Source organism: Amblyomma maculatum, chromosome 1 (genome assembly GCF_055883805.1).
Source record: "Amblyomma maculatum isolate TAMU_Amacu chromosome 1, ASM5588380v1, whole genome shotgun sequence".
Lineage (NCBI taxonomy): Eukaryota > Metazoa > Arthropoda > Arachnida > Ixodida > Ixodidae > Amblyomma > Amblyomma maculatum.
In genome coordinates this window covers 343722137-343745919 of record NC_139344.1, presented here as the reverse complement: position 1 = coordinate 343745919, position 23783 = coordinate 343722137, and the positions used below count along the sequence as shown (strand labels likewise).

Here is a 23783-nt window from a genome sequence, read left to right as displayed (position 1 = left end):
AGAAAACACAAGCAAGAAACAAAAAAGGCTGCCAATATGAGTTGGTTCATATCGCATGTTAACTTAGAAGAAGGACTCGCCTTCATTCTCGGTTCTGTTACAGTCATACCTTGATAACGTTTACTACATTATGTTACCTGCAATGTCACCAATGAATGTGTGAAACTGTTTTGTTGTTGGCTGTTGCTTGTCAATGCTGTTTTTGCTTATGTTTCTTTTCTTTTCAGTTGTTAGAGACTGTGCCATGTTAGCAGTTTGAAGATAGAATGTGCTACGATTTATATGTGATCTACCTCCCTTTGGCAAATATTGGCGCTGTTCTTCACCGCGCAGCGTGCGTGAAGGTCACGAGGCCACGTCCGGCGTTATATAGACGCCTTTTGTCTCGCGAACCTCAGCAGATGTAATAACAAACATTTATCAAGTACATGTACCCCGATTCTGCTTAAATAAATTTTATTTTATTTCATGTAGTGCGAAGCGAGGATAACCGATGGTCGCTTATTCTAAGGGAAGGAAAGCGTAGCAGGGGGCGGTAGAAAGTTAGGTGGGCGGATAAGGCTAAGAAATTCGCACGGGTCAAATGGATGCAGCTGGCCCAGGACCGGGTTAATTGCAAGAGTACGAGAGAAGCCTTCTCCCTGCAATGGGTATAGTCAGGATGATGATGATGATGATGATGATGACATACGTAGCCCTTTTCTCGGTAAATCTGGATGAGTTAACTGAGAACATACAAATAAATCACTGATTTAGTTTCTTCCGGGCAGAGCGCACACTTTTCTCCTGCTTTTTATCTTTACGCTTCTCTACCGGAGCTTTCGTAGACTTCTGACGGCCTTTCTTTTTCGTTCGTCGCGTCGGGAGCGTGTTCTGCATCACGTCCAAAAGGTCCCTGCCTTCCATTGGGTCGGACATCATTGATATCATTGTGGACCGTCCTACGCTAGTCTCTGGCAGGCTGAGCAGCACAGGCAGTACCGCGAAGACGATCGCAGCCACGATAGCGAACACGACGTCCTCGTGATTCCCGTGCTGTAGAAGGGACAACGCTGAGGCAAACACGGCTCCGACGCGGCCGCTTGTGTAGGCGCCGCATATGACGGCACTGCGCACTGACGTTGGAAACATCTCTGCCATGTAAAGATAGTTCACGGGAACCAGGGCGCTCGTCACACACTTGGCCGCGATGCCGAGCACGTAGGAGACCTCACGAGGCTGGGCGTATGTGGCTATTCCGAACGTGGCCGACGCTCCGCCGAGCATTGCGAACAGAACAAGCATCAACTGCAGGCGACCCAGTGTGTTAAGAGCGAGGTACATGGCCAAGTAGCTGGGCGCCAGAAGGAATGCAGCAAAAGCCCTCGCCACGAGGCTGCTACCGATTTTGCGGTTCCAAGAGAAAGAATAGTACGCCAGCATGAGGGTGAAGGTGGTGGCAAATACGGCAGCAGCTCTTGCGCGCAACGGCCCGGGACCTAGAAGTGAGGAAGGCGCCGCCGGTGAGAAGGGCACGTTTGGCTTATTCATCTCGAGCTTGATGCGGTTCACAGCATATTTGGCTTGGATGTGCGGCACTCCGTTCATCTTGGCCGCCTCGTAGATGACTTCCTCCGCCTCTCTCATCTTGGACATTGTGAGTAACCAAAGCGGCGACTCGTGCACGGCAAACGTTGCCGAGAGGAGCAGAAGCGTGGGTGCCACGATGAGGAGCTGAAGCAGGAACCAGCCAAGTTGGACGGCGGTGAAGACGACGAACAAGAGCTCGACGAATAATACGCCTATGGAGGTGCCCAGGCCCATGTAGAATGTGCGGTACTGCTTTGGAGCCACTTCGAAGAGTAGGATCACGGTGATAATGTGTACGGTGCTGGCACACGCGGAGTTGATAAAGACCAGCATCAGATACACCGGAAAGGCCTCCGTGAAGCAGCTGGCGACAGTGGTCAGCAAGAGAACGAACGATGCGCCCAGAATTACTGGTTTGCGGCCCCCGGTGTCGGAGAGGTAACCCATGAAGGGCACCACAATCAGCGCGCCGCTCATGAAGACTCCTTTGCCTAGAGAGAGAAGCCAGCTACGATCGCACACGAGGTCCCAGAAGCTGCGGGCACTATTCAGCGCTTGTTCCGGATCGTAGTCCCACCTCTTGCAGAGGATTGTTTCCGCCTGGTTGCTGCCGCCTCCGGGCCGGACGTACACTTGGCAGTGGCTGTAGCGGCCAGCTTCGTCGGTGGGTATGCCGACGTTCTTCCAAACCGCAGGAGGTAAGTCGGCGAACTCTGGTGGCGGCTTGCACCAGTGGTCCACTGGCTTGGTGATGAGTGACAGGACATTGCTGTGACATACCAGAACCATCTGGGCAACGATGGTGAAGCCGAAGATAAGCCGCTGGAAGTCACCGTGGCCGATGGCGTCGGTGCCTTGCTGAGCCTCCTCCCGGCCCACATCGCTGCCCTGGTAAAGGGAGCCGCTGCCCATTGTCCGCCATGTTGAATCGGCGGCCTTGGTCTCTCTGCCGTCGTTCTCCACGAGCTTGTCCGGCGCCTTCGCGGCGATGCCTCGCGTCATGGTGTGCTTTGGCGGAAACCGATGAGTGGACTTGTCGTCGTGTCAAAGGTGCTCTAAGAGGTACCGAGCCCTGTGCAAGGCGTTGGTTTCGAAAGAGAGAACGGATGTACGCGATGCACGAGGCTCTTCTTTTCTTCTCTCTTCTTCGTCTCCTTCTTTCTTGCCACACGCATAATCAGAAATGCATTGCATTTGATATTAAAGAAAAGGAAGAAAAACATGGGTCAATGGGAAGTTGAAACGTTTTTCGAAAAAACAAAATGGGTTCTATGCGGCATTTATAGTTTTTTTTTTTCCGCTGAACAAGACCATCATACTTAAAAATTGCAGAAATGAACTCTAATAGTAGCAGTTTTTGCAAGAAAACGAGTGTCAGCGGGTCCGCCCTGTAAGCAAACGCCGCTGTTGCCCGTAATTGGCAGAGCCGTAATTGGCAGGTGACTTGACACCTATATTTAAAATGTTATTGAATATTCGAACATTGTAAAACACTTTGGACCCTTACCGTGCGAGTTCAAGCAGCCAGCAGTTAAAAAAAAAAAGAAAGAAAGAAAGGAACGGTGCTTCGGAAGAGGCTGGCGAGTACGTCGACAGTGAAAGCAAATTCAGCGCATTTGCGCGAGTCGAAAAGCACAAAAGCTGTCCCGCTTTAACAACTGCCCTTTGCACACTAAAGCGCGTTTCAGTAGCAACAAAAGGAATAGGCATTGTATATGATGCAATCCTAGTCCACGACTCGTTTATACAACTTTCGAGTATCTCCCAACGGCGCAACGCCGAACACACGCGTACTGCAGCTGCAGACCTTGCAGGCCTTTCGAGCTTATTTGACGTGGTGCGCTGTTGAACGCAAGGCCGAAAATGGTCCGGCCGAAAGAGCCGCTGCCGCTCGCTTCTCCTTCTTCTTCTGCTGCCCTTATTTTTCTTCTATTTCGAATATCTGCTACTCCACTTTTTTCCTTCACACACCTGGCAAACTTTATTCGCAATGTTATATATCTTAACAAATATACATGGACGGACACAATGCAGAATTTGCAGACATGTTTAATTCGAAATCGCTCTTTGAAATGATGCCAGATTTCCATGGATACATGCAGTTGGAGTACTGCACCTTCGAGGGATTGGAATCACGCGGCGCAAGCCACCGTTAATGTAGAGTTTCGCCCCAAAACGAACTGAAGAGTCATCTGCTGAGCTGGTATCACAATGACTGTAGTCAAAGAAGCCTCAGGTCATCCTCATGAATAAAGGTTTTTGAATGAATAAGGAATGAATGAATGAATGAATGAATGAATGAATGAATGAATGAATGAATGAATGAATGAATGAATGAATGAATGAATGAATGAATGAATGAATGAATGAATGAATGAATGAATGTGATGACAAAGAATAGTTAGTGTAGTTCTGATAAAACGGCAGTTTGGGCGAGTTGGTTATGTAGTTGGTTAGTTCTTATATTCTGACCAGATGTACGCCAGAACAAGTTGCTTGAGTTGAAAGTTACACTAATTGGTACCATTAATTTATTCAGTATCCCGGGAACATGCAGACGCACCGAAGGTTGAGTCATCACCCATGGTGGTTGGGCGCGATGAGCATAGACTAGCTGCTATCATTTGTGATTAATGGCAGCGGAGAAAAGTCGGAAAACTACTGGCCGGCCGCTTTTCCAGAACCTTCATTAGCGGGTGAGACGGGGTTCTGCTAGTAGGCGTAAGTACACACGAAGTGGTAAACGTCACAATTATATCAATATTGGGCCCCTCCTACGGTTGTAGGAGGTGCCCAAGGAGGTTCCCAATGCTATAGGTTGTATTTAGTTTTGTCTTTTTGTCCAAGCCTTCTACACCGTGGTTTCTCCCGTCTTTAATGTTTCCATATTTTTGCCTTTTTTTCTGACGTTATTACACTGTATTCGGCGATCGCACAGAATATCCTTGGCTCCAGTTTTCAGTCATCGCCTGTCTCCGCATTTAATATTTGTGTTTCGTCTTGTTTCCAGCGTCTCCTTTGGGTATGATGAACGTACTCAAGAGGAGTGGGGACTTAGAGCACAAGGAAGAGCTTAAAGGCTAAGTTAGCATAACTTTAATGAAGAAAACCAAACAAAAGAGAGTATCGAGCAATTGTACATGGGCAATTTTGATTTTCTTTGTCATAAGATTTCTTTCTCTTCTTTTTCCTCCAACTGTGACTAGAGGTCAATAAGTTGCCTTTTGAACTTGAATGAGCACATCATCTCATCTGCATCCAACCGCTGTGCTCACAGTCATGCGTTGGAAATCTTGTGGAGAGAAACAAGGAAAGTATTTTCGGCGCTCCATGCAGACAACACAAAAAAAAAATAGTAGCCCTCTGCTTTATTGACAACACTCGACATTTCATTTGGCATCATTCAGGGTGACAAACTGGAGATCATTGCGCGGAATACATAGGGCTTACTCTCGGACAACCGTTAACAACGACAGCGAACAGATATAGCTCTTAACTTCTACACTGAGAATCCGTACTCTCGTTTCAATGTGTTTGCGGGCATGATTTAATTATGTATTGACTAGTAAATCAGAACCGAAGTGCGAGATACTCTTCGCATTCACATGCTACTATAATTTAATTATTTTCATTCGGACTTTTGGATTGAGCAGAGCAATCACAAATGCAGTTTCCCATTCACACTTGAATTGATGATGATGCTCATGAACGAGGGACTAGCCTAATTTTTCTATTCACGATCGATACAGATTGCTGTCGGACATGGCTGGACTTGAGGTTCGATTTCCTACCGAGCAGCTGTCTAACAAATAGAAAATTGTTTTTCTTTTCTATAGATCTACACTGGCAGCTATCGAATAAGCACGAAATCTATTCGCACTGTTTGTACATGAACAACTTCAGAAAAACAGGCAACGCGCTTAGTGCAACGTTTGTCTAAAGGAAAACAGCTTCCTTGCACACTGGGATTTCCTAAAGTAGACAGAGCTGCATTGGAAAGATAGTAGTAGCATGACTGCCTTGACTGATTTCAACCAAGTTCTTTTCAGTCGTCGATTTCAGGAAGCAACGCGAACTGACTAGTATAGTATTTCACCCTGTCTGAGTTGTTTTCTTTGTTAGCCAATTCCGCAGAGTTTAGGACTTCAGGGCAAGGTGTGCTCGGTACATAAGTCTACACACTTGTGCAATGTGCTCGAACGGCCCACTCTGTTGTGCATCTATTTCATTAATCACAGCTCACTGGCCCGATATACATTTTGCAACATCAGAAGTAACGATAATCCATGCGAATGTCTATGCCCGCGGTAAGCTGTTTCAAACCGAGGTTTAGGCTACTTTCAAATGACGCCAGTGTACGTCTCGGTGAGCCTTTCGAGCGCTCTGGACAAGCAAGTGGACGTCTGTACGTACAACTATAGTTCTGGCACCGCACTTAGTGCAGCCCGCCACTCTCACGATCGCAATCCCGAATCTTTACTAGGCAGCGGTGCACTACGCAGTTTTTGCACGTCTCACTCTGCTAGTGTTTCGAGAATTATACTGAACAGGTTGTTACAGAAGTTTAGTTGTGTACCCTCGTAGAGGTTTAAAAACATGTGGAACGGATGGTGTGCTAGATTCTCTCCAAATATCTCTATTACATCATATTTATTCCTGATTTCATGTTTTCCTAAAACATATCATCTCCCCTTAATCAGGCTGGAAAGAAAACGGTTGATTATCTCCCCTTTACTGACGGGTTTACGGTGTAACTCTTGACGGGCTAGTTATCAGCGAGCACTCGGCGACAAGGTGCCAATGACAAAACGAAGTCACTACTATGCAAGATGGCTGCTAAAATTACACGCCGCTCTGAAAAGTTCAGTAGGACTTGTCGAGCTATTGTTTCATGACTCGAAATAAGGAAAAGCTGTGCTACCGAGACAAGTATATAAGAGACAAGACAAACATAAAAGGAAGGCTGTGTTTTTGTGTCTTGCCTCTTCTTAGTCCTTGTCTCGATAGTGCAGCTTTTCTTCATTGCACTGAATGCATCACTTCACAGCAGAAAGCTGAACAACAGCGTCATCACTGCGTGGTGCACTCACCGAGCTGCTGCAGAAGTCACGTTTTGTCAGGTCTACGTTCTTCAAGTGTCCATTTTTTACGCTTTCGCAGCTTTTGTTTTCGACATAAATCGGTTTCGTGGATACATCCTTTCCACGACTACTGCCAGCCACTCTAAGACGTTTGAAGTTTGATCGAATGCATTGCATTTGCGACAGTCGTTTACTGAAGAAGCAGCTGTATTGGCATAAACACAAAACTAAAGGTAGTGCTAGGTCTCGGGGAAACAATGTCTATCTTTTCTTCATAGCAGGGATGATATAGCTATCATACTTAAATTCCGTGTTGTCATTGTTTATCTTGCGAGGGTAAAGCCAAGTCAGTGTTTCAGCCATGGACAAAGATTCGAAAGAATGCCGTGGATAGGAACAAAATAACTCCCCCCCCCCCCCCCTCCCACCATCTCCGTTCGCATGTCAAACATTGCAGTCTATCACCTAAAACTCCCCAACAAATTTACAAGGAAAATAACAACATGAGCACAAAGCGCTCCTTCACGGACTCAGCGTCAACGGGCTTGGCTTTGGATGCACCGAGCCTGGTGGGCTCTCCGCTGCGGGCGACGGCGAAGTGGCCGAGTCGGCTACGACGTTGCTGTCCAACGCAATCGCCGACGACTCGACGGAGGGCGATGATGACGACGGCGGCTGCGGCGGCTGCGCTTGGGGGTAGATGGCAGCCATTTGCGAGAAGTAAGAGCACGGGAAAGGCGCCATCATGGGCGCGAACCTCGTGAATGGGAAAGACGCGAAGCCCACACCGCCCGGACCAGCCGCAGCGCCGGCCCAGAGGGCCAGCGCAGCGGCTTGCGGCTGAAAAGCTGCTACAGCTGCGGCTGCGGCTGCGGCGGCTGCGGCGGCGGTTGTTGTCTGCTCGGCCAATTGTTGCTGGGATACGACGTGTGGCAGGCCGTTGCAGTCGGCATCGGCTGAAGATGAGGTCACTTCGGCCTCCAGGTTTGATTCTTGTTCAGACTTAGCCAAGCCTGGAAAACAAATGTGGCGGACGAAATAAGTGGACCTTAAATCAAAACTAAGAAAGAAGATTGCTTATCGCAGTACAAACACTCCACTGTACATGGTTTATCAAGTCAACTTTGATACCTCATATCAGCCCTCCCTTATGAAAGGATCGCAATCCAGACGCTCAGAGCTGGGCGGTTTATATTATTTCCGTCTCTTGGTCCTCCACAGCAAACTTCGCAAACAACGTAACTTGATTGCTCTGCTTCTTCGTATGTCATGGATACTCGCTAGCTGGAGTATTGTAGACAAGCATACGTAGAGTGGTCAGATGATATATTTACTAATTAAAATCCTATGCGCACTGGGTTGTGGTCAAGCATATCTATCAGACCTAAATTTGCTTCTCGCAGCGGGCCTGCGCGCTGCTAATCACCCTCGCTTTCTTATCGGGCTGTACGATGACATTTAAGATCATAAATATTTTATTATAATGATGGGATAGACCGTATAAGCTCTATAATAGAAAAGGGTGGAGTTTTATTATTGGTAAACTGACTCAGATGTGTGAAAGGTTTAGCGTACCGATGAAAGTTGATGGAGATGAGGACGTGCAATGCACAGCAAGCGAGTATGTTGCGTGCAGTATAGCACGCGTGGGAGCGTGGATTGTTCGTGTTCTCCTTTTTGTGAATATTTTCATGCAATGAAGAAAAACGTACTGCTGCCATAGCTACGACGTTTCGTACTGGCTTCCCTCGAGGAATTCCTAGGTTCAGATCCACTGCGCTCCGATGATTTTTTCTTTCTCTGGGTTCCGGTTGCAAACACCAGGGAAACTCTCTTGCTGCAGCAGCTAGGCTGCGCCACCAGATGGTTGACGATTTTCTTGTTAGGGAACGGCAGCTGGATGAAAGCTTTCACACTAATATAATGGCGGCTTGTTAAGAAACGGAAGCAGACTGAGAAAAAGTTGTCAATTTTTATTTACCCCGCCTGGCGGATATAGCGTTAGTCAAGTTTTATTGTGACGCATCATATCATCATCAGCATCAAGCACTATATAGTAAAAGCGACAAAGCAAAATCAAGTTCATCAAAACTAAGATTCAATTCTATCGAGCCGTCGAGTGTTGGCACTAGAAAGTTGTTGTTGCGACTGTAGGAAAGAGGAAAAGAAAGTGCACGGGCCTACAAATCATTTTTTTTTATGCAAGTATATTAAAAAAAAAAAATTCTTTGCTACCCAATTCTTGGCCGATCCCCCTCTGTGGGTATGTGCCATAAGTTATTTGGACAACAACAACAACAACAACAACTCCGCTGCGTAGTGCTGACAGAGAAGAATTGAGAGAGGCGAAAGAAAAAGAGACACGCGTCGCAACAGCCGTCGTCCGCCACCGAAGCTGCGGCGAGTGCAATGCCTGCTTGCCCCGCCGCAAAGGGCGAAGGCTCCTTGCTCCTGGCTCCCAGCCCCGAGGGCCGGGAGCAGTCACCCACTCTCCGCAAGCATTGGGAGAACGGCGTACAGCGCTCAAGAACGTCTCATTTTTCGTTCGCGAATTATTCGCTTTGACAGCCCGTTTGAGGTGTCCACCGAGAAGTGGAAGAGTTTTGCGTCCCGATGCTAGCATTGTGTGAAAGAAGGCATTTGTCGACCCGTCTCCAGTTCCAACGCCGGCACAAGATCGGAGAAAGTTTTGGCACACCGCACAAAGCGAACAGGAAAGAAACAAGGCTAAGCGATAAGAAATATCCGAGGTTTAAACCTAGTTAGACCGATGATACCTTGCAGAAGCTCTGTTTGAATTACCCGCGCCAGGACACGAAGTAAGGCACACAAGATCCACAAGATCAGCTCTGCGCCTGTACAGAGTCCATCACATTTATCTAGAGCTCTTTTCAGTGTGCTTCGGGGTAAATTAAGTGGTATAGTACTAGTATAGTTGCTTTGTCAGGGACGATGTGCGTTTGCTATGCGGTTCGCATGACTGCGGATGCGCTAGAGCTCAGGTATAACAAGATAAAGCTATAGTAGATCTCTTATCATTCCACATTACTTTCTCCGCGGAGCACCGTTTGAGTACCCCAGACAAGTGCGATCGACTTTGTGCTCGAGAAAAGGCATCCCAGTCGAGATTCTTTCTGCTGGCTGCGGGGAAAAAAAAAGACCTATACTCCATTTCACAAGCTGTGGGAGGCACAAAGAAAGGTAACGGGAATTTGGATAATACGTATGACGCGCTCAACACGACTGTGCTACTACCCTCAGTTAAAAAATGTAAATTGGTTTAGAGGAGAGGAAATACGTATTTGTCACACTTCTCGATGGACACCTGATCCGCGCCGTAACGACAGAGATGAAAGTGGGAGTGAAAGTAGAGAGATAGACTAAAGTGCCGCCGTTGTGGCAGGCTTCGGAATAATTTGGACTACCTGGAGATTTTTAACGTGCATTGATATCGCTTAAAATCCGCGCATTTTAGTCTACGCATGCGTTCAGTAAACGTTACTGGGGGATCTATGCGACGCAGGTTGACTTCCTGTATAACGCTCGCCTCTCGTTTTACTTTGCTGGTCGCTTTACGGTACAATGAGCTTAACTAAGCTACCGCTTGATTGATGCATTAGGCAATAGAGGCTGCTGCGGTTGCTCAGTACTTGCGTAATCAAGACCATGCACACTTGGTTGCAAGTTGAAACTACTGAATAGCAACACTGTCCAATGGCGCCCAACGACGATCGTTTAATTAGGCCGTTGCCTAGTTTAGCTCTTGCTTTTTCATTCAGCGGAGAGTTCTGTGGCACAGGCATTCGAATTTCGGTCCTTTCGCACTCAAAGCGGACGCTCCAACTATACTCCATCGCTCCGTTACATCAAAATGGCCTAGTCTGTGGTTTAAGCTTTTGTCTTTTTTGAGTGACCTTCCTTCGTGAGAAAGGTCACGAGGGCAGCAGTTACGCAGAGATCCGAAAATCGTTGCTTCTCTGATTCCATTTCGCAAGTATACCTTCCCGGTATGTAGCCGACAATCGCCTAAAAAAGCGCTAATATACGTAAAGTTTCGCGCGATGCAAAATGCTTGAGCACCACCCAGTAGGTATTTTCTGAGGGGAGCATCAATTTTCGGGGTGGGGACCCGCGTGCACTTGTCATCGCTGCTATCAGTGGACACAAATCTAAATTCGTTTTCCTTCCATTCAAGGCCCACTCGACGCGTCCTTTTATTTGCGAGGAGAAACTCCCGGGGGAAAGCAATTGATCTCCCCACTGCGCCATGATAAGCCGCAGGCTGCTTTGCCGATCTGTGGCTATAGTGACCTCTCTTCTTCCACAGCTGCCAAAGTAAAGGGAACGAAAAAGGAGGAGGGTGGGGGGGGGGGGGGAAACAAGCAAGAAAATAAGGCGACCGCTGAATTGGTGCGGTTGAAAAAGTCAACGCCGAGCGGACAAAGTGCCCTCTGGGAATTCTCCCCTGTACCTCCCGCGGATCTGACCCTAAAGAGAAAAAAGAGGAGGAAAAAAAAAGGCGAAGTTGGGAGGGGGGGGGGGGGGGGGCAGGATGGAAAGATGAAAATCGGTGGCTGCTGTGAGAGAGTGGTGGCTTTCACACAGCGCAATAGGATATGGAGGTGGAGGATACAGCACCCCTCAGGGCGTACGCTGCGCGCCCTCTGGAAGTCGGGAAGAGTAGAGATTAACCGCGTTTTTGTCGTCAGCATCCGATCGCCATGAAATGAGTCGTCCGCGAGGCCGCGGAGCGTGACACCTATCGCTCCCGCCACAAGGTGGCGCTAGTAACAGCAGTCGCAATCACCGCCGGCGTGTGCGCGCTACGCGCGGCGCTTCGCACCGTCGGTGGCGCGTGGCTCCACTCGCGGGTGAGCTGTGGGGAACTAATTGAATTCTCGTCTGACCAGCTTCGCACAGATGGAGGGGTTCGCCTCGCCGCAACTCCTGTGGAAAACTGACTTTGACGAGCGGCTTCCGAGGCGTGTGGCGCTGTCATAAACGACGTGCTATAACGGCACACTGACGTTAGGCGCACCGTCAAACTTGCGCCGCCACAAGGTTCTCTCTCTTTCCCTCTCTCTCTCTCTCTGCACAATGAGGAAGTTATGATGAGAGGGAGAAGACGAAAATGCGCCTTCACTACGTGGCCGCATCGTTTCGAGCGCTTAATGCCCCCTCGAGTAAAGAGACTGACCGCACGCGCATACAGACCGGCACGCTTCGTTAACCACTCGAGATGACCAGAGGGCGTTTTTATGAGGTGTTCCTGGACAGAAGCAGTGAACTACACCTACAGCTCGTTGGTGGTGGTCATGACGATGCCCACAGCTGAGGGTAGTTTCCCCGAGTTTTGAATGCTGGGTCACTACACTACATTACGGACATCATAATGAAAACTGTACGGCTTCTATAGCATCTCCCGGGTGTTACTAGGACATGTTGGGCAGCATTAGAGCCATTTGCCTATATCATAAGAGCAGTTCATTCTAAGCTCCTTGTATTTACTGCTGTCCACCATGTTTATGGGTTTTGCGGATGTTATGGGGACAGTCAAGCTAAGTATCCTTGTGGCCGGCGAAGGCAGAAAAAACTTACAGCCTACCAGTTAATGCGTCGCTGTCGCCATCGCCATAACCAGAGGGCAGCGATAGGACGCCTCTGTTTCGTGTTGTAGATAAAGGTAGATAGATAAAGGAGGTAGATAAAGGGTATTTACAAGTTTGTGTGCCTCCGACGTTTACCTAATGCATGGAAACGTAGAATAACTTAGCAGACGTAACCTAAGCTTACAAATCGTCAACGCCTTAATCAGCGAAAGACGATAGGCCTTATATATCGAGCTGACGTGCTTGCTCTTTCAAAAAGAGCGAGCTCTATAAATTTAATTCAGCTACAAAACAAAATGATTTTAAATTTTAAATATGAAGTGCAATGTTGAAACAAATCCCTACACGTCATGTGTTTTAAAACTTATATACGAATACAAAATTGTTCTATATTCATTTATGGCCAGATTATTACCTCGAGGCTAGCTTTAATGCACAATACCTTAGGTTTAATTGTAATATAATTACACACACACACAAACACACACATAAATGTGTGTATATATATATATATATATGAAGGAAAGAAGCCAACAGTCGGCGAGGCCAAGGAAAGCGTTGGGGATGGTACTTTTATGTTTTTTTTTTTAATGTTTGCGTAGATAATCACAGAAAATTAGTAATGTAATCTGTTTAGGGGAAAGATACTCAAACACAAAGTAGAAGAAAAAACAACGTGCCGATGGTGGGATCCGAACCCACGACCTCCGAATATCGCGTCCGGTGCTCTTCCAACTGAGCTACATCGGCAGCTGTTCCCCCTGCTACTTGCTTTGGTATTTATGTTGTCTGTATACTAACCTTGAGAGTGTTCACCAGCGCCACCCTCAGCCATAGCGGCGGACGTAGAACGTCCTTTTTGTTACCGCCAACGTCACGTAGAACGCGATCAAGAGCGAGGGCGAAAGCTGTGCTAGAACCCTCTTACGCTACCTATGGCTTCAAGACTGCCAGACTTGACTTCGCTGGCAGTCTTGAAGCCATAGGTAGCGTAAGAGGGTTCTAGCACAGCTTTCGCCCTCGCTCTTGATCACGTTCTACGTGACGCTGGCGGTAACAAAGGACGTCCCACGTCCGCCGCTATGGCTGAGGGTGGCGCTGGTGAACACTCTCAAGGTTAGTATACAGACAACATAAATACCAAAGCAAGTAGCAGGGGGAACAGCTGCCGATGTAGCTCAGTTGGAAGAGCACCGGACGCGATATTCGGAGGTCGTGGGTTCGGATCCCACCATCGGCACGTTGTTTTTTCTTCTACTTTGTGTTTGAGTATCTTTCCCCTAAACAGATTACATTACTAATTTCTGTGATTATCTACGCAAACATTAAAAAAAAAAAAAACATAAAAGTACCATCCCCAACGCTTTCCTTGGCCTCGCCGACTGTTGGCTTCTTTGCTTCATGTATTATAACGAGCACCCTCAAATCCCCTTAATTAATCTACTTATATATATATATATATATATATATATATATATATATATATATATATATATATATATATATATATATATATATATATATTAGGGTAACATTTTAAGGTTTAATGATCATGCATTCAACATTAATCTAATTAGTTTCCATTTATCTTTGCTCCATAGCGAGAAGCATGAAAGCTCAGTGTAAGGCACCGTCAAGAGGCGCGCAGGGGCGTACATTGACGACCAGAAGCCCACAAGAAGCGGCTGAGGGTTAAGCCGGCGCCTAGCGCCCAGACAGAGGGGCATTGATTGGTTAATCCCCCTCGAGTTTCTGAATGGGAAGTGGGTGCCCCTCCGTGTCGCGTTCGAAGAAAGGCGCCGCGAAGCGGCGGCACCGTCCCTTACTCACTCCCGTGTCGGGAGCTTGTATCAGTCAGCGAAGAAGACAGGCGTTGTCGGCGGATGGTCAGACGGATTGGGAGCGAAGATGCGTGGGAGCGAACGTCTTCGCGAGTTCTCACGGTGTCAGTTTCCACTAAACTTAAAAAAAATATAGAAGAAGCTTCATGGGTCGCCTGCCTGTATTGATTCAGTGCGGGAGCAGCGCTGCGGATAGCGGTGGAGGGGCATGGGGCCAGAGTGAATGTTTATTGGCCAAATCACACCGCTTATGGCCAGTGATTGGATAATTCAGGCCAAGAAGTGTGAACCCGAGGTGTAAACGGAAGTTGCCGAAGGTTCGTTGGTTGTTCTTGGTTGGGTCGTGTCTCAGGTTGGTGCCCTGCACCATCGGCTCTACCGAATTTGGGAGTCTGTCCCGGGAAGACAGGCCAACTAGTTCCAGTTGTTTGCTATGGTTTCTACAATCCTGTACAAACGTACAATGTAAATATTTTGTACATAAAAGTCACAACTCCATCAGTCAAGACCCTTCTGTCTCGCCCAAGATATCCGTCCCTGACGGAGGAGCCCCGGTGGCGCGACGGGCCCTGCCTGGAAAAGGAACCACTTCGCGCCAACCCCTGGTTGGGCGGAACAGCGGTTTAAAAATTTACTCTCAGCTACAGTTCATTTAATTTCAACTTAATGTAAAAAAATGTAAGTAACTTGTTTGAGTATAATTATAACAACTGGTGATTTATTATTCCACCTTTGTGAAAGAACTTCAGGCTGACGATGTTGATTTCAGGGGAAAATACAGAGCTATATGTGTCTACGTTAAAGTTATAACAACCTTCGCCGTAATATGGAAGTGAGTTGTTGAAAAGCAATAATGGTAAACTAAAACGTTGCATGCCTTTGAAGAATGCTTGCATATGGGCGTTCCAGCGACTTGAGCTGAACTTATGCAAGATGGATGGAACGGGGATAATACGTGTGCGAGGTGTTAAGCAAGTAACCTACGTCATCAAGCTGCGTGGTCTCGGGTTTAAAGAAAACCCCTTTGCCACTAAACCTAATTCACCAATGAACAAAAAGCGCAGAAAAACACCTGGTACGTGCTTGCGGGTTGACGGTTTCAAACTAGGCAGGTCAATTCTTCGGATATCAGAAGGTATATGTAAGAGGAGAGCATTGAAAGGATACTGTGCAAATGAGACATTTCTATTGGATGGTAAATAGTCCAGCTCACCTTTAGGATGCTGCGTGGACGAGCTGCCCTCGTTTCCGCCATCTGAGTTCCAAGATGTTCTCCTGGCGGAGGTTTTCGACCTGCCGGTTTGAGCGTCGCCCGGTTTCTTTAGGATCTCCTCGATAGAGTAGGAGGTGACCCCTTTGCTGCCTGCACTAGGCCGCCTCCTCGACGTCAGTTGTTCATCTGACGAGTCCTGGTCGTCCTCGTCCGAGTCGACCTCGTTGGAATCTCTGAATGCAAACAGAAAAAGGAAGTCAGAGGCTGACCGCTGATGTCCTGGGGCGGCGTCTCGGTCTAGGTTGATTTCTAAAACTAGCAGGGCGCCAGTTTCGACCAAACAAATACCCAGTGCCGCCAACCAAAGTAAAAACGCAAGCAGGACTGCTAGTCCAAAAAAAAAAAAAGAAGGAAAACGAAATAAGATTACCACCCTGGAACGCGATATTAACCGGTAGTTGTTGAGGTGTTTTTATTTCACAATATGGTTGTGGTAAGCTTATATGGGTGCACAGTTACAGACCACTCTTCTTTCACTTATGCGCACTCTTCAAGCAGCACTGCTCTCCCTCTCCTCGGAGCTCATGGAGGAAGACTGATTATCAACGTGGTGCAGTTCGATGAGACATTTCAATAATATCAAGGTGTATGTCGCTGCAGCTCCCTCACGGACTCATTTCAAGTTAAAATAGTTACGACCATTCCATTACGCCAAACACTACTACTACTATTACGATGGCGATCAACCTGATAAAAGTGCCGATAACGTAGTTATCACTACAAGAGCACAGTGCATTTTCACAAGCAACGGGAGTTCACTGAAACGACATGAATCTGCTAAAGGCGCATGACAAAAGGCTGGCAGAAAAACAAAGGTCCCGATGCCGCGAAATAAAACAAGAGTGGGCTCTCTTTTTTCTTCACATAGGACTGCAGGCGGGAGGCACTTTATTGACGTCGTTAGAAAACGCTACTAGGGGAACGTCTAATGCGAGATAATTCTAGTAACAGGTGTTGCGGTTGTGTCTATGCAAAAAGATTTCTTTTCGCGAATTATTCTTGTCGTATTTCCGGAGTCTATTAAAACACATCGTGTTCATCTTTTCATTGATGGTGTCTCGGCGCAGACCGATCTCTTCTCTACTTGGTAATAATTTAAAAATTAATCTGAATAGAAATACTATGCAGAGATAATAAAAAAAAATAATGCGTAATAACGTCCTAACGCTCGCGTTTTATTAACAGTGCTGTGCGTTGGACTAGTTCAGTGCAGCTGTTCGGAGTTACATGCGTAGTTTTTGAGCACGAAACGAAAGAATGTTTGTATGCGCGTATGTGTGGAAGTTGCAAGGTGTCCAGGAGTATATGCTGCATTCCTTCTTGCGGCCTTTTGTTCTTTACTTGAAGCGAAAAATAACTGCTTTATGTGTCTTTCTGCAAACACCCTTTACTTTCAAACAATCATAATGCTTTTGTAAAGGGTACTTTGCCACCTAAATTTCATGCACTCCGCAGAGCCAATTTTTGTTTCGTGAGGGCGCTTGTAAAGGGTACTTTGCCACCTAATTTTAATGCATTCCGCAGAGCCAATTTTTGTTTCGTGGGGACAAAGTGGACCCTCATTGAGGATCTAAGCATCTTGTTATAGCTTTAGAAGTTGCAATATCTCAGCTTTTTTATGTAACTCTTTTTTAAGGTTTCGTATGTGGTATGATGTAGGTGTATGTTAAGTATTCTGCAATGGTCTAAAATATCCAGAGCCCTCCACTACGATAGCCTGTGTCACTTCAGGGCGTTAATTGCCACACATCATGCTGTTTGAAGTGTCTTCACGGAAATTCTACCTCATACAAGATAGTGAAATTATTATTGCGACAGCAATACTGCGCCAGGTTTTGAGCCGTCGCGTGGTCCCGGCGGAGGCCACGCTTGACCTTGAACAGTCGAGAAGGAGGAGAGGAGGAGAAGAAGAAGAAGAAGAAGAAGAAGAAGAAGAAGAAGAAGAAGAAGAAGAAGAAGAAGAAGAAGAAGAAGAAGAAGAAGAAGAAGAAGGAAGAAGAAGAAGAAGAAGAAGAAGAAGAAGAAGAAGAAGAAGAAGAAGAAGAAGAAGAAGACTGGTAACTTAACGCTCTCGCGTCATACTCTTAAAGGATGAGCTTAAGTGTCCCCAATAAGGTAGCACCTTACATTTATAGGGCGTGATAGGGAAATAATGTAGAAGGCAAGAGAAGCTTCCACCATTGCTATCGCAATTCAGCTAGGGTTAACCAGAGTTAAACCACAACTAATTTTTATTCAAGTGTGTATGTCTGTACTCCGTAAAATTGCTGACTGGGCTAGCTGAGAGCTATACCTGTGCTTTCTTTTCTTTGCCGTCCAGTCGGCAGCGCTGCGTAAATTATTATTTGCACATTATTTTAGGAGACAAGACCATTGCTAGGGTCAGCTTTCAGATGCAGTGGATTTAATGGACTGTATAAGCATATACAGCAGGAAGACCACGTGAAAGGCCCCTACAGAAAGTGCTCTGTAAAGAGAAAACAAAAACTGCACTGCTTCCATTGAACAGAGCTCTAGCTTCTGCATCGTATGATACATCCTTATAATAGGCATTATTCTGAGGAACTAATTTTTAAAACTTCTTCCAAAGAACACAAAGGTAACTGGCGCATCCAGAACAAGTACTCAAATTATTTCGTCAGTTAATAAGACTTACACGAAAAAACCTTGGATATTAGGCCTTTGCTACAGGACCAACGTCTACCTTGAATTCAATTGTTTTTCTTCCTACAATTGACTACAATTCTTTTCCTTTCTTCTCACACTAAGATTTCTTTACATGCATGGCATCGCCCAGGACGATTACATACTGATTTTTCAGGGGAATAAATGTGCTTATCTAGCCTAACAATAATGCAACACTCCATTTGCCCTGTATACTCCACTCACAGACGCTTATTATTTTATTCTCTTTTATGGTTGCCTCACCATATTTTATGTATACTCCACTCAGCAAGACGACGGTAGAGGGTTTCCTACATCGACGCAACCCGGTACAAATTCGAATTAGAGTTTGAGGGAACTCGCTAGCACCTTCCTGGCGGTTCCTAACTCGTGATCAGATTCTGCTCGGCTTTGCAGGACCATAAAAAATCAAATATAAGCCATAGTCGACTACTACCTTCTTTACACCAAGTGACATTATGTGCCCATATGTCACGACGCCAACGTTATGGCGAGCGAGCTCCGCTTCTCTTGGCTTACTTGACTTTCATCCCATCTTAATACACTGCTCCCCATCGCGGTTGTGCAGAGGTTAAGGCACTCAACTGCTGAGCCCAGTGATGGGGTGTCGAATCCCGGCCACGGCGGCTGCTTTTCGATGTAGGCGAAAAGCAGGGTGGTCGTGTGCTGTGCGATGTCAGTGCACTTTAAATATTCCCAGGTGGTCAAAATTTCCGGAGCCCTCCGCTACGGCGTCTCTCCTAGGCTGAGTCAGTTTGCGACGTTAGCTCATGAATCCTATGCCAACCTTAATTAACTGAACTAACAAGCTATCAAGATAGCATGCGTGATATGTCCACTGTATCAACTCATGCTAAGAAGCTCTGCGACATGAAATAAATGCAAGACATTGCAATGGCTGCGATACCATTCTTAATTACTTTTGAGTGCGATAAGGCATGATTTCGTTTGGTTTGATTTGGCTTGGCTATGTTTTGTCCCTGTTTAACGAGTTATGCCGTATTGGGATGCTCGTATCGGTTTGCTCTAAATAATATCAACCGCCTGGGGTTCTTTAACGTACTCTGACATTCGTTGGGACCAGTTCAAAACTTTTCCTGAATTTTCCTGATTACCGTAGACTTTCTTTATAGCATGTACTAAAACGGCGCATCTCTAACGTTCTGAAGGTTTTTCAAAAAAGAAGCTTAGTCTGAAGTTCACCGTTGAAAGGCCTGAAGAAGCAGTACTTGAGTTTTTTTTTTTTTTGACACGTTGGGAACCCTCAGCCAGTGTCCCATTTATTACAGCCTCACGTCTGCCATAACTCCTGTACCTTGCCACACTCGAAAATATTAAGAATGGCATCTTGACATCCGGTCTTAAGGCGATGGTTACAAAAACAGGCACTCATTTCATGCAGCGGATCTTCACTGCGCAAGTAGAAAGATTCAACGGGCACTAGATTACACACGCATGATACCTTTATTACTTGTGATTAACAATTATGATGAATTAAGGCTGGGTGAAAATAAAAAATTTCGGACCAAATGAGCCGAAAGATTGACGTCGTGCCGTATGTGCCAAGAATGGAAAGAAAGCAGCAAGCCGATATGGCGCACCAGACTTTTAAGGCGGAGGCCTTTAATGGATCATTGTGAAGGTCATCTGCCGTTAGCAGAAACTGTCACAGCTTTACGGCCTCCTGATTGGTCTCTTCCGTGTCGTGACGTCACTGTCACTAGGCGCAGATGTGCGCCTCCTGATTGGCGCGCACGCGTTACGTCACTGTCGTCGGGCGCGGCTGTCGGAGTGGTTCAGCACTGCGGGGGATGACTCATTGCATCGGCGCGCGCGGCGACCGTGTGCTCGACGCAAACCCACACTTGAACGCACGCCAAGGAACGCCTTGCGACAGGAGCGATAGTGTAGCGTCCAAACATGCCAGAGAAGGTGTGACAGAGACAGCATGGGCCTTTCATTTCCTGTAAACCAATTATAATTATATGTAGCACTGCAACGACCGCCGATAAGAGGCAAACGATGAGAGGCAAATGAAGAGACGAAGGGTAGGCTTTCGCCATTCTCCTCTTAAGACATCTATGAGACCATCTAATTTTTTTTTTCCTTTGGTCCTGAAAAGTTGAGCAGAGCAAACTCACAAGCTTGGAACAGCCAAGAAGGTCCTAGTAACAACCGAAGCGGTTGTACAGTCAAACACTAATCCTCGTTTATTTCATGTTAATTGTGTCGATGTAGTGTACAATCTACCGCTGCCATGTGGAGTGGTTTATATAGGCCAAACGAAGCGATGCGTATTTGTAAGGCAATATTAACACTGAGATTCGCTGAAAGAGCAGTATGGTAATCTTAGTGCGCACTGCTACACAATTAAAAATAAGGAAGAAAAACAAACAAACAAAAAAGAAACATATAGGTCTCGGGATCCTAGAACGACCGTGCTTTTTAGACACGGCAGCCAGCTGGTCTGAGATATCATGGAATCATGTAGTATACGGGACTACAGAGTCCCGACATCGATGCATCATTCAGCACTCGATTTCCAAGGAGGATTATGAAATTTATATCTTAGTCTTGCGCTGCAGCCGATAAAGTTTCTTTGTTGCGTCGTTTCATCCTTCCCCAGATGAAATGAGACACGGGATGCTTTGCGATGCACTTCACCCTTCGACTACGGCGTCAAAGAGATGCCTGCTTGATTCATCTTTTTTCAAGGTGTCATATATAAATAGCACGTGTTTCTTAATAAACCACATTTGCGAATTAGCGCTTATCTGTGTCATCCTGTCTCTTTTTCATATTTTTTTTATCTATAATTTATCGAGGAATAGTTAGACGCTAATGTCTCATAGTGCGCTCTCATGAACTGTCACATGCCTTCAGAAGTCCTGAAACTGTGTTATTGGCCAAGACTCTCGGTAGAGGTCGTTCACTTCCAGTAGGGCAATTTATACCAGTGCTTCAGTGTAGTCACTTATTCGGGTGTACAATCGCTAGTCTCTGACATGCCAGGTACCTACGGCCTGTTACGGTTTTTCCTCTGGAACAGAAGTCCGCCGGTGTTGTGAGACGTAGAAGGCCTTGAGACGGCGGAAGCCGCGAACATGGCAGACGAGGTAGAAGGCAACCCCATCTGGCCGAGGCCGTTCTGCAATGCCTGCTGCTGTTGGTGTTGCTGCTGCTGGTGAGCCTGTCGGGCTTGATGATGCGGCTGGTGCGGCTGTTGGGACAGCGTGGGCAAGCAGGTGGTGACGTGTTGCAGTGCCAGGTAAGGGCTCGGGTAGTACGGCCCTACGGCAAGCGGTAAGGGCTCAGCCAGGCCACCAGTCACGTCAACTGTTGGGGGCGAAGAATGAGACGAGGAAATACGAGGGTCATAAAGAAATGTTCGTCTACCTCATAGTTGTAAGTAGAAGCAAGCATTAATTGCATTTCCAAGGAATACCGAGTGCACCCTAGGACGCCATATTGGTCCAGGGCGCATTTTCAGCAGATATAAATATGAGCAATAAATTTTAAGCCCATGATTGATTGGTCGCATCACAAGAAAATCAGCACAGGCAATAATATACAGGAAGTGCAGCACAAGTCCCATTTGAAAAGTTAGCCGCTCAAAACTGGTAGTAATGCATCGTTGTACCGTAAGGATTTTATATGGAAGCTGCGCGCGAACGATAAGTGTGGACCAACCGCTTATTCAGTGTAAAGAGCTAGTCAGCGCTCATTCGAACCGTCTCTTCACCATGTAGAGTTACGCATGGAGAACAGTAGCCATGATTCCATGTTAAACACAGACGTCATTGCTATGAAGGAAATGCTTTGCAAGATTCAAGATTTAACTTGAGCTCTGCGCAATCTAATTTCGCGTAGCAGACTGACATTCATACTGAACATACGTACACTTTCGATGAAAGCTTCGTATGCAATAGCGCTTGCTGTTAGTACGTATGGTTGCCCACATACGGCCCTCATAAAGCTCCAAATGTCTAGAGTGAAGAGCACTTTTGTCTTCACCTTCGAAACTTCTTAGCTTGAGCAGTACCACACATGCAATCTATACGAATTCGCCTCAGCAACCTACCCAGTGGTCCTCACAGTTGTCGCGAACATTGTGCGTTTCACATTACGTCACAAATACTTTAGGCGAAATTTCCGTACCAGTCGGGGAGGCAAGCGCCGAACACTCGGCCGCGCATCGCAAAACCCTGGAAGCCGACGGAGGCGAGGTCAGGCCGTGCTCAGCCCCGGCTCCGAGCGGGTGTTCCGATTGAGTGTGCTGCGACTGCGGCTGGTGATGTTGCTGCTGCTGGTGGTGGGGCTGCTGTTGCTGGGGGTGGTGCGGTAGGAGCTGCCGCACGTCCCAGCCCGGACCGGTATCATTCTTGTATCGCAGCATGCGCCGCATCACCTGAGGATTGGACACCTGAGCGGGGAGAAAAACATCCCGTACCTGCACCATGAAAGAAAGAAAGAAAGGAAAGAAAGAAAGAAAGAAAGAAAGAAAGAAAGAAAGAAAGAAAGAAAGAAAGAAAGAAAGAAAGAAAGAAAGAAAGAAAGAAAGAAAGAAAGAAAGAAAGAAAGAAAGAAAGAAAGAAAGAAAGAAAGAAAGATCACGTGGCCTTACCTTCGGCTTGCTCCCTCCAATGGAGCCTGGCTTGATGGAACCCGTCTCGTAGAAGCGCGTCAGTATCTTGGAGACGCATCCGTGCGAGACGAGCAACTGTCGCGAGATGTCGCACGGCCTGACGCCCATCAGCGCCAGCTCAACAATGCGGCGTCGGATGTAGTCCGGTAGTGGCCGCCCGTTCACGAACACGCCGCCCAGCTGGTTAATGCCCGCCTGGCCTGCGCGAAATGACGCAATACATCATTGCGCTGTGAAGGCTTCCTCGAAACGCGTTAGTAAAAAAAGGAGCAAGTCTGCGCTACTTAACCAGTCCAGTGAAGATGCTCACAGGACCGGGAACGAGAATAACCAGATTGAGTGAACCCTCCACCATGGTGACGCATAGGCTATTTCGTTCGGCACCGAAGCGCAGATTTGTGTCGAATCCAGACCTGGGTGGCCGCATTTTGATAGACTCAAGGTCTAAGTTCCGTGCGGTTTACATTTAAATGCGAGCTGAAGATCCTTAAAATTAAGTTTTAGATTTTTCAGATCTTCATTGCGGATTCAGTACGGCATCGGGTCCACATTATGAACATTTAAGAAATGAACCACGTTGCATGGACTCGTAGTTCTGTCGCTAAGTAGTTTTTAATGCTGTGGTTTCTTTCCTCGATTAGTTTTTATTTCTGTATTAACGGAATCGTAATCTGTAGATGTACCGCTCATGTACTGCATTCTGTGATCGAAATGCTCCTCGCAACGTTCTACGTTCGTAGCCGAGTCTTTTGTGCAATTTTTGGGGGCTTTCATTTTCGAAATAGGTTTTTAAAATCTCTCTGGAAACACTTAAGTTAAATTCGCATGATTCATTATTTCAAAACGATTTTCTTTTATAGGGAGAACCCATCGCAATGGCTCAGTATACCTTTAGCGTTCGGACGATGGGCCAGCAACAAAATAAGTTTACGTGGAAATAACGAAATACACGCCGATTTTTGCCAGAATTTTCGAAGAATTACAGGGAGATAACGGCAACATATTAAAATCGATAGCTTTGAAATATACTATGCTGCAAAATGAAAATTTGCGCACAGCACCCACTAAACAATGGTGAAA

The 23783-nt window shown here is 46.6% G+C and overlaps 2 protein-coding genes across 2 annotated transcripts; both read right to left on the bottom strand.

Annotated features, from left to right (window-relative positions):
• Positions 1 to 744: 744 nt before the first annotated feature.
• Positions 745 to 2571, bottom strand: LOC146207637 (organic cation transporter protein-like). The gene has a single exon (XM_084577102.1). It carries the CDS (start codon positions 2569 to 2571, stop codon positions 745 to 747), a length of 1827 nt encoding a protein of 608 aa, XP_084433228.1.
• A 4601-nt stretch (positions 2572 to 7172) lies between these two features.
• On the bottom strand, positions 7173 to 22463 carry LOC146207636 (uncharacterized). The gene is made up of 4 exons (XM_084587128.1): positions 22217 to 22463; positions 21079 to 21394; positions 15314 to 15546; positions 7173 to 7663 (listed from the first exon to the last, which is right to left on the bottom strand). Exons 1-4 carry the CDS (start codon positions 22461 to 22463, stop codon positions 7173 to 7175), a joined length of 1287 nt encoding a protein of 428 aa, XP_084443254.1.
• Between the last annotated feature and the right edge of the window lie 1320 nt (positions 22464 to 23783).

Coding starts and splice junctions, on each gene's coding strand:
- LOC146207637 (XM_084577102.1), bottom strand. CDS start 2,571: ATGACGCGAGGCATCGCCGCGAAGGCGCCGGACAAGCTCGTGGAGAAC.
- LOC146207636 (XM_084587128.1), bottom strand. CDS start 22,463: ATGCGGCGCATGCTGCGATACAAGAATGATACCGGTCCGGGCTGGGAC. Junction 21,395..22,216: donor GGCGCTTGCCTCCCCGACTG/GTACGGAAATTT, acceptor CGCCCCCAACAG/TTGACGTGACTGGTGGCCTG. Junction 7,664..15,313: donor GTCCACGCAGCATCCTAAAG/GTGAGCTGGACT, acceptor TTTGTTTTCCAG/GCTTGGCTAAGTCTGAACAA.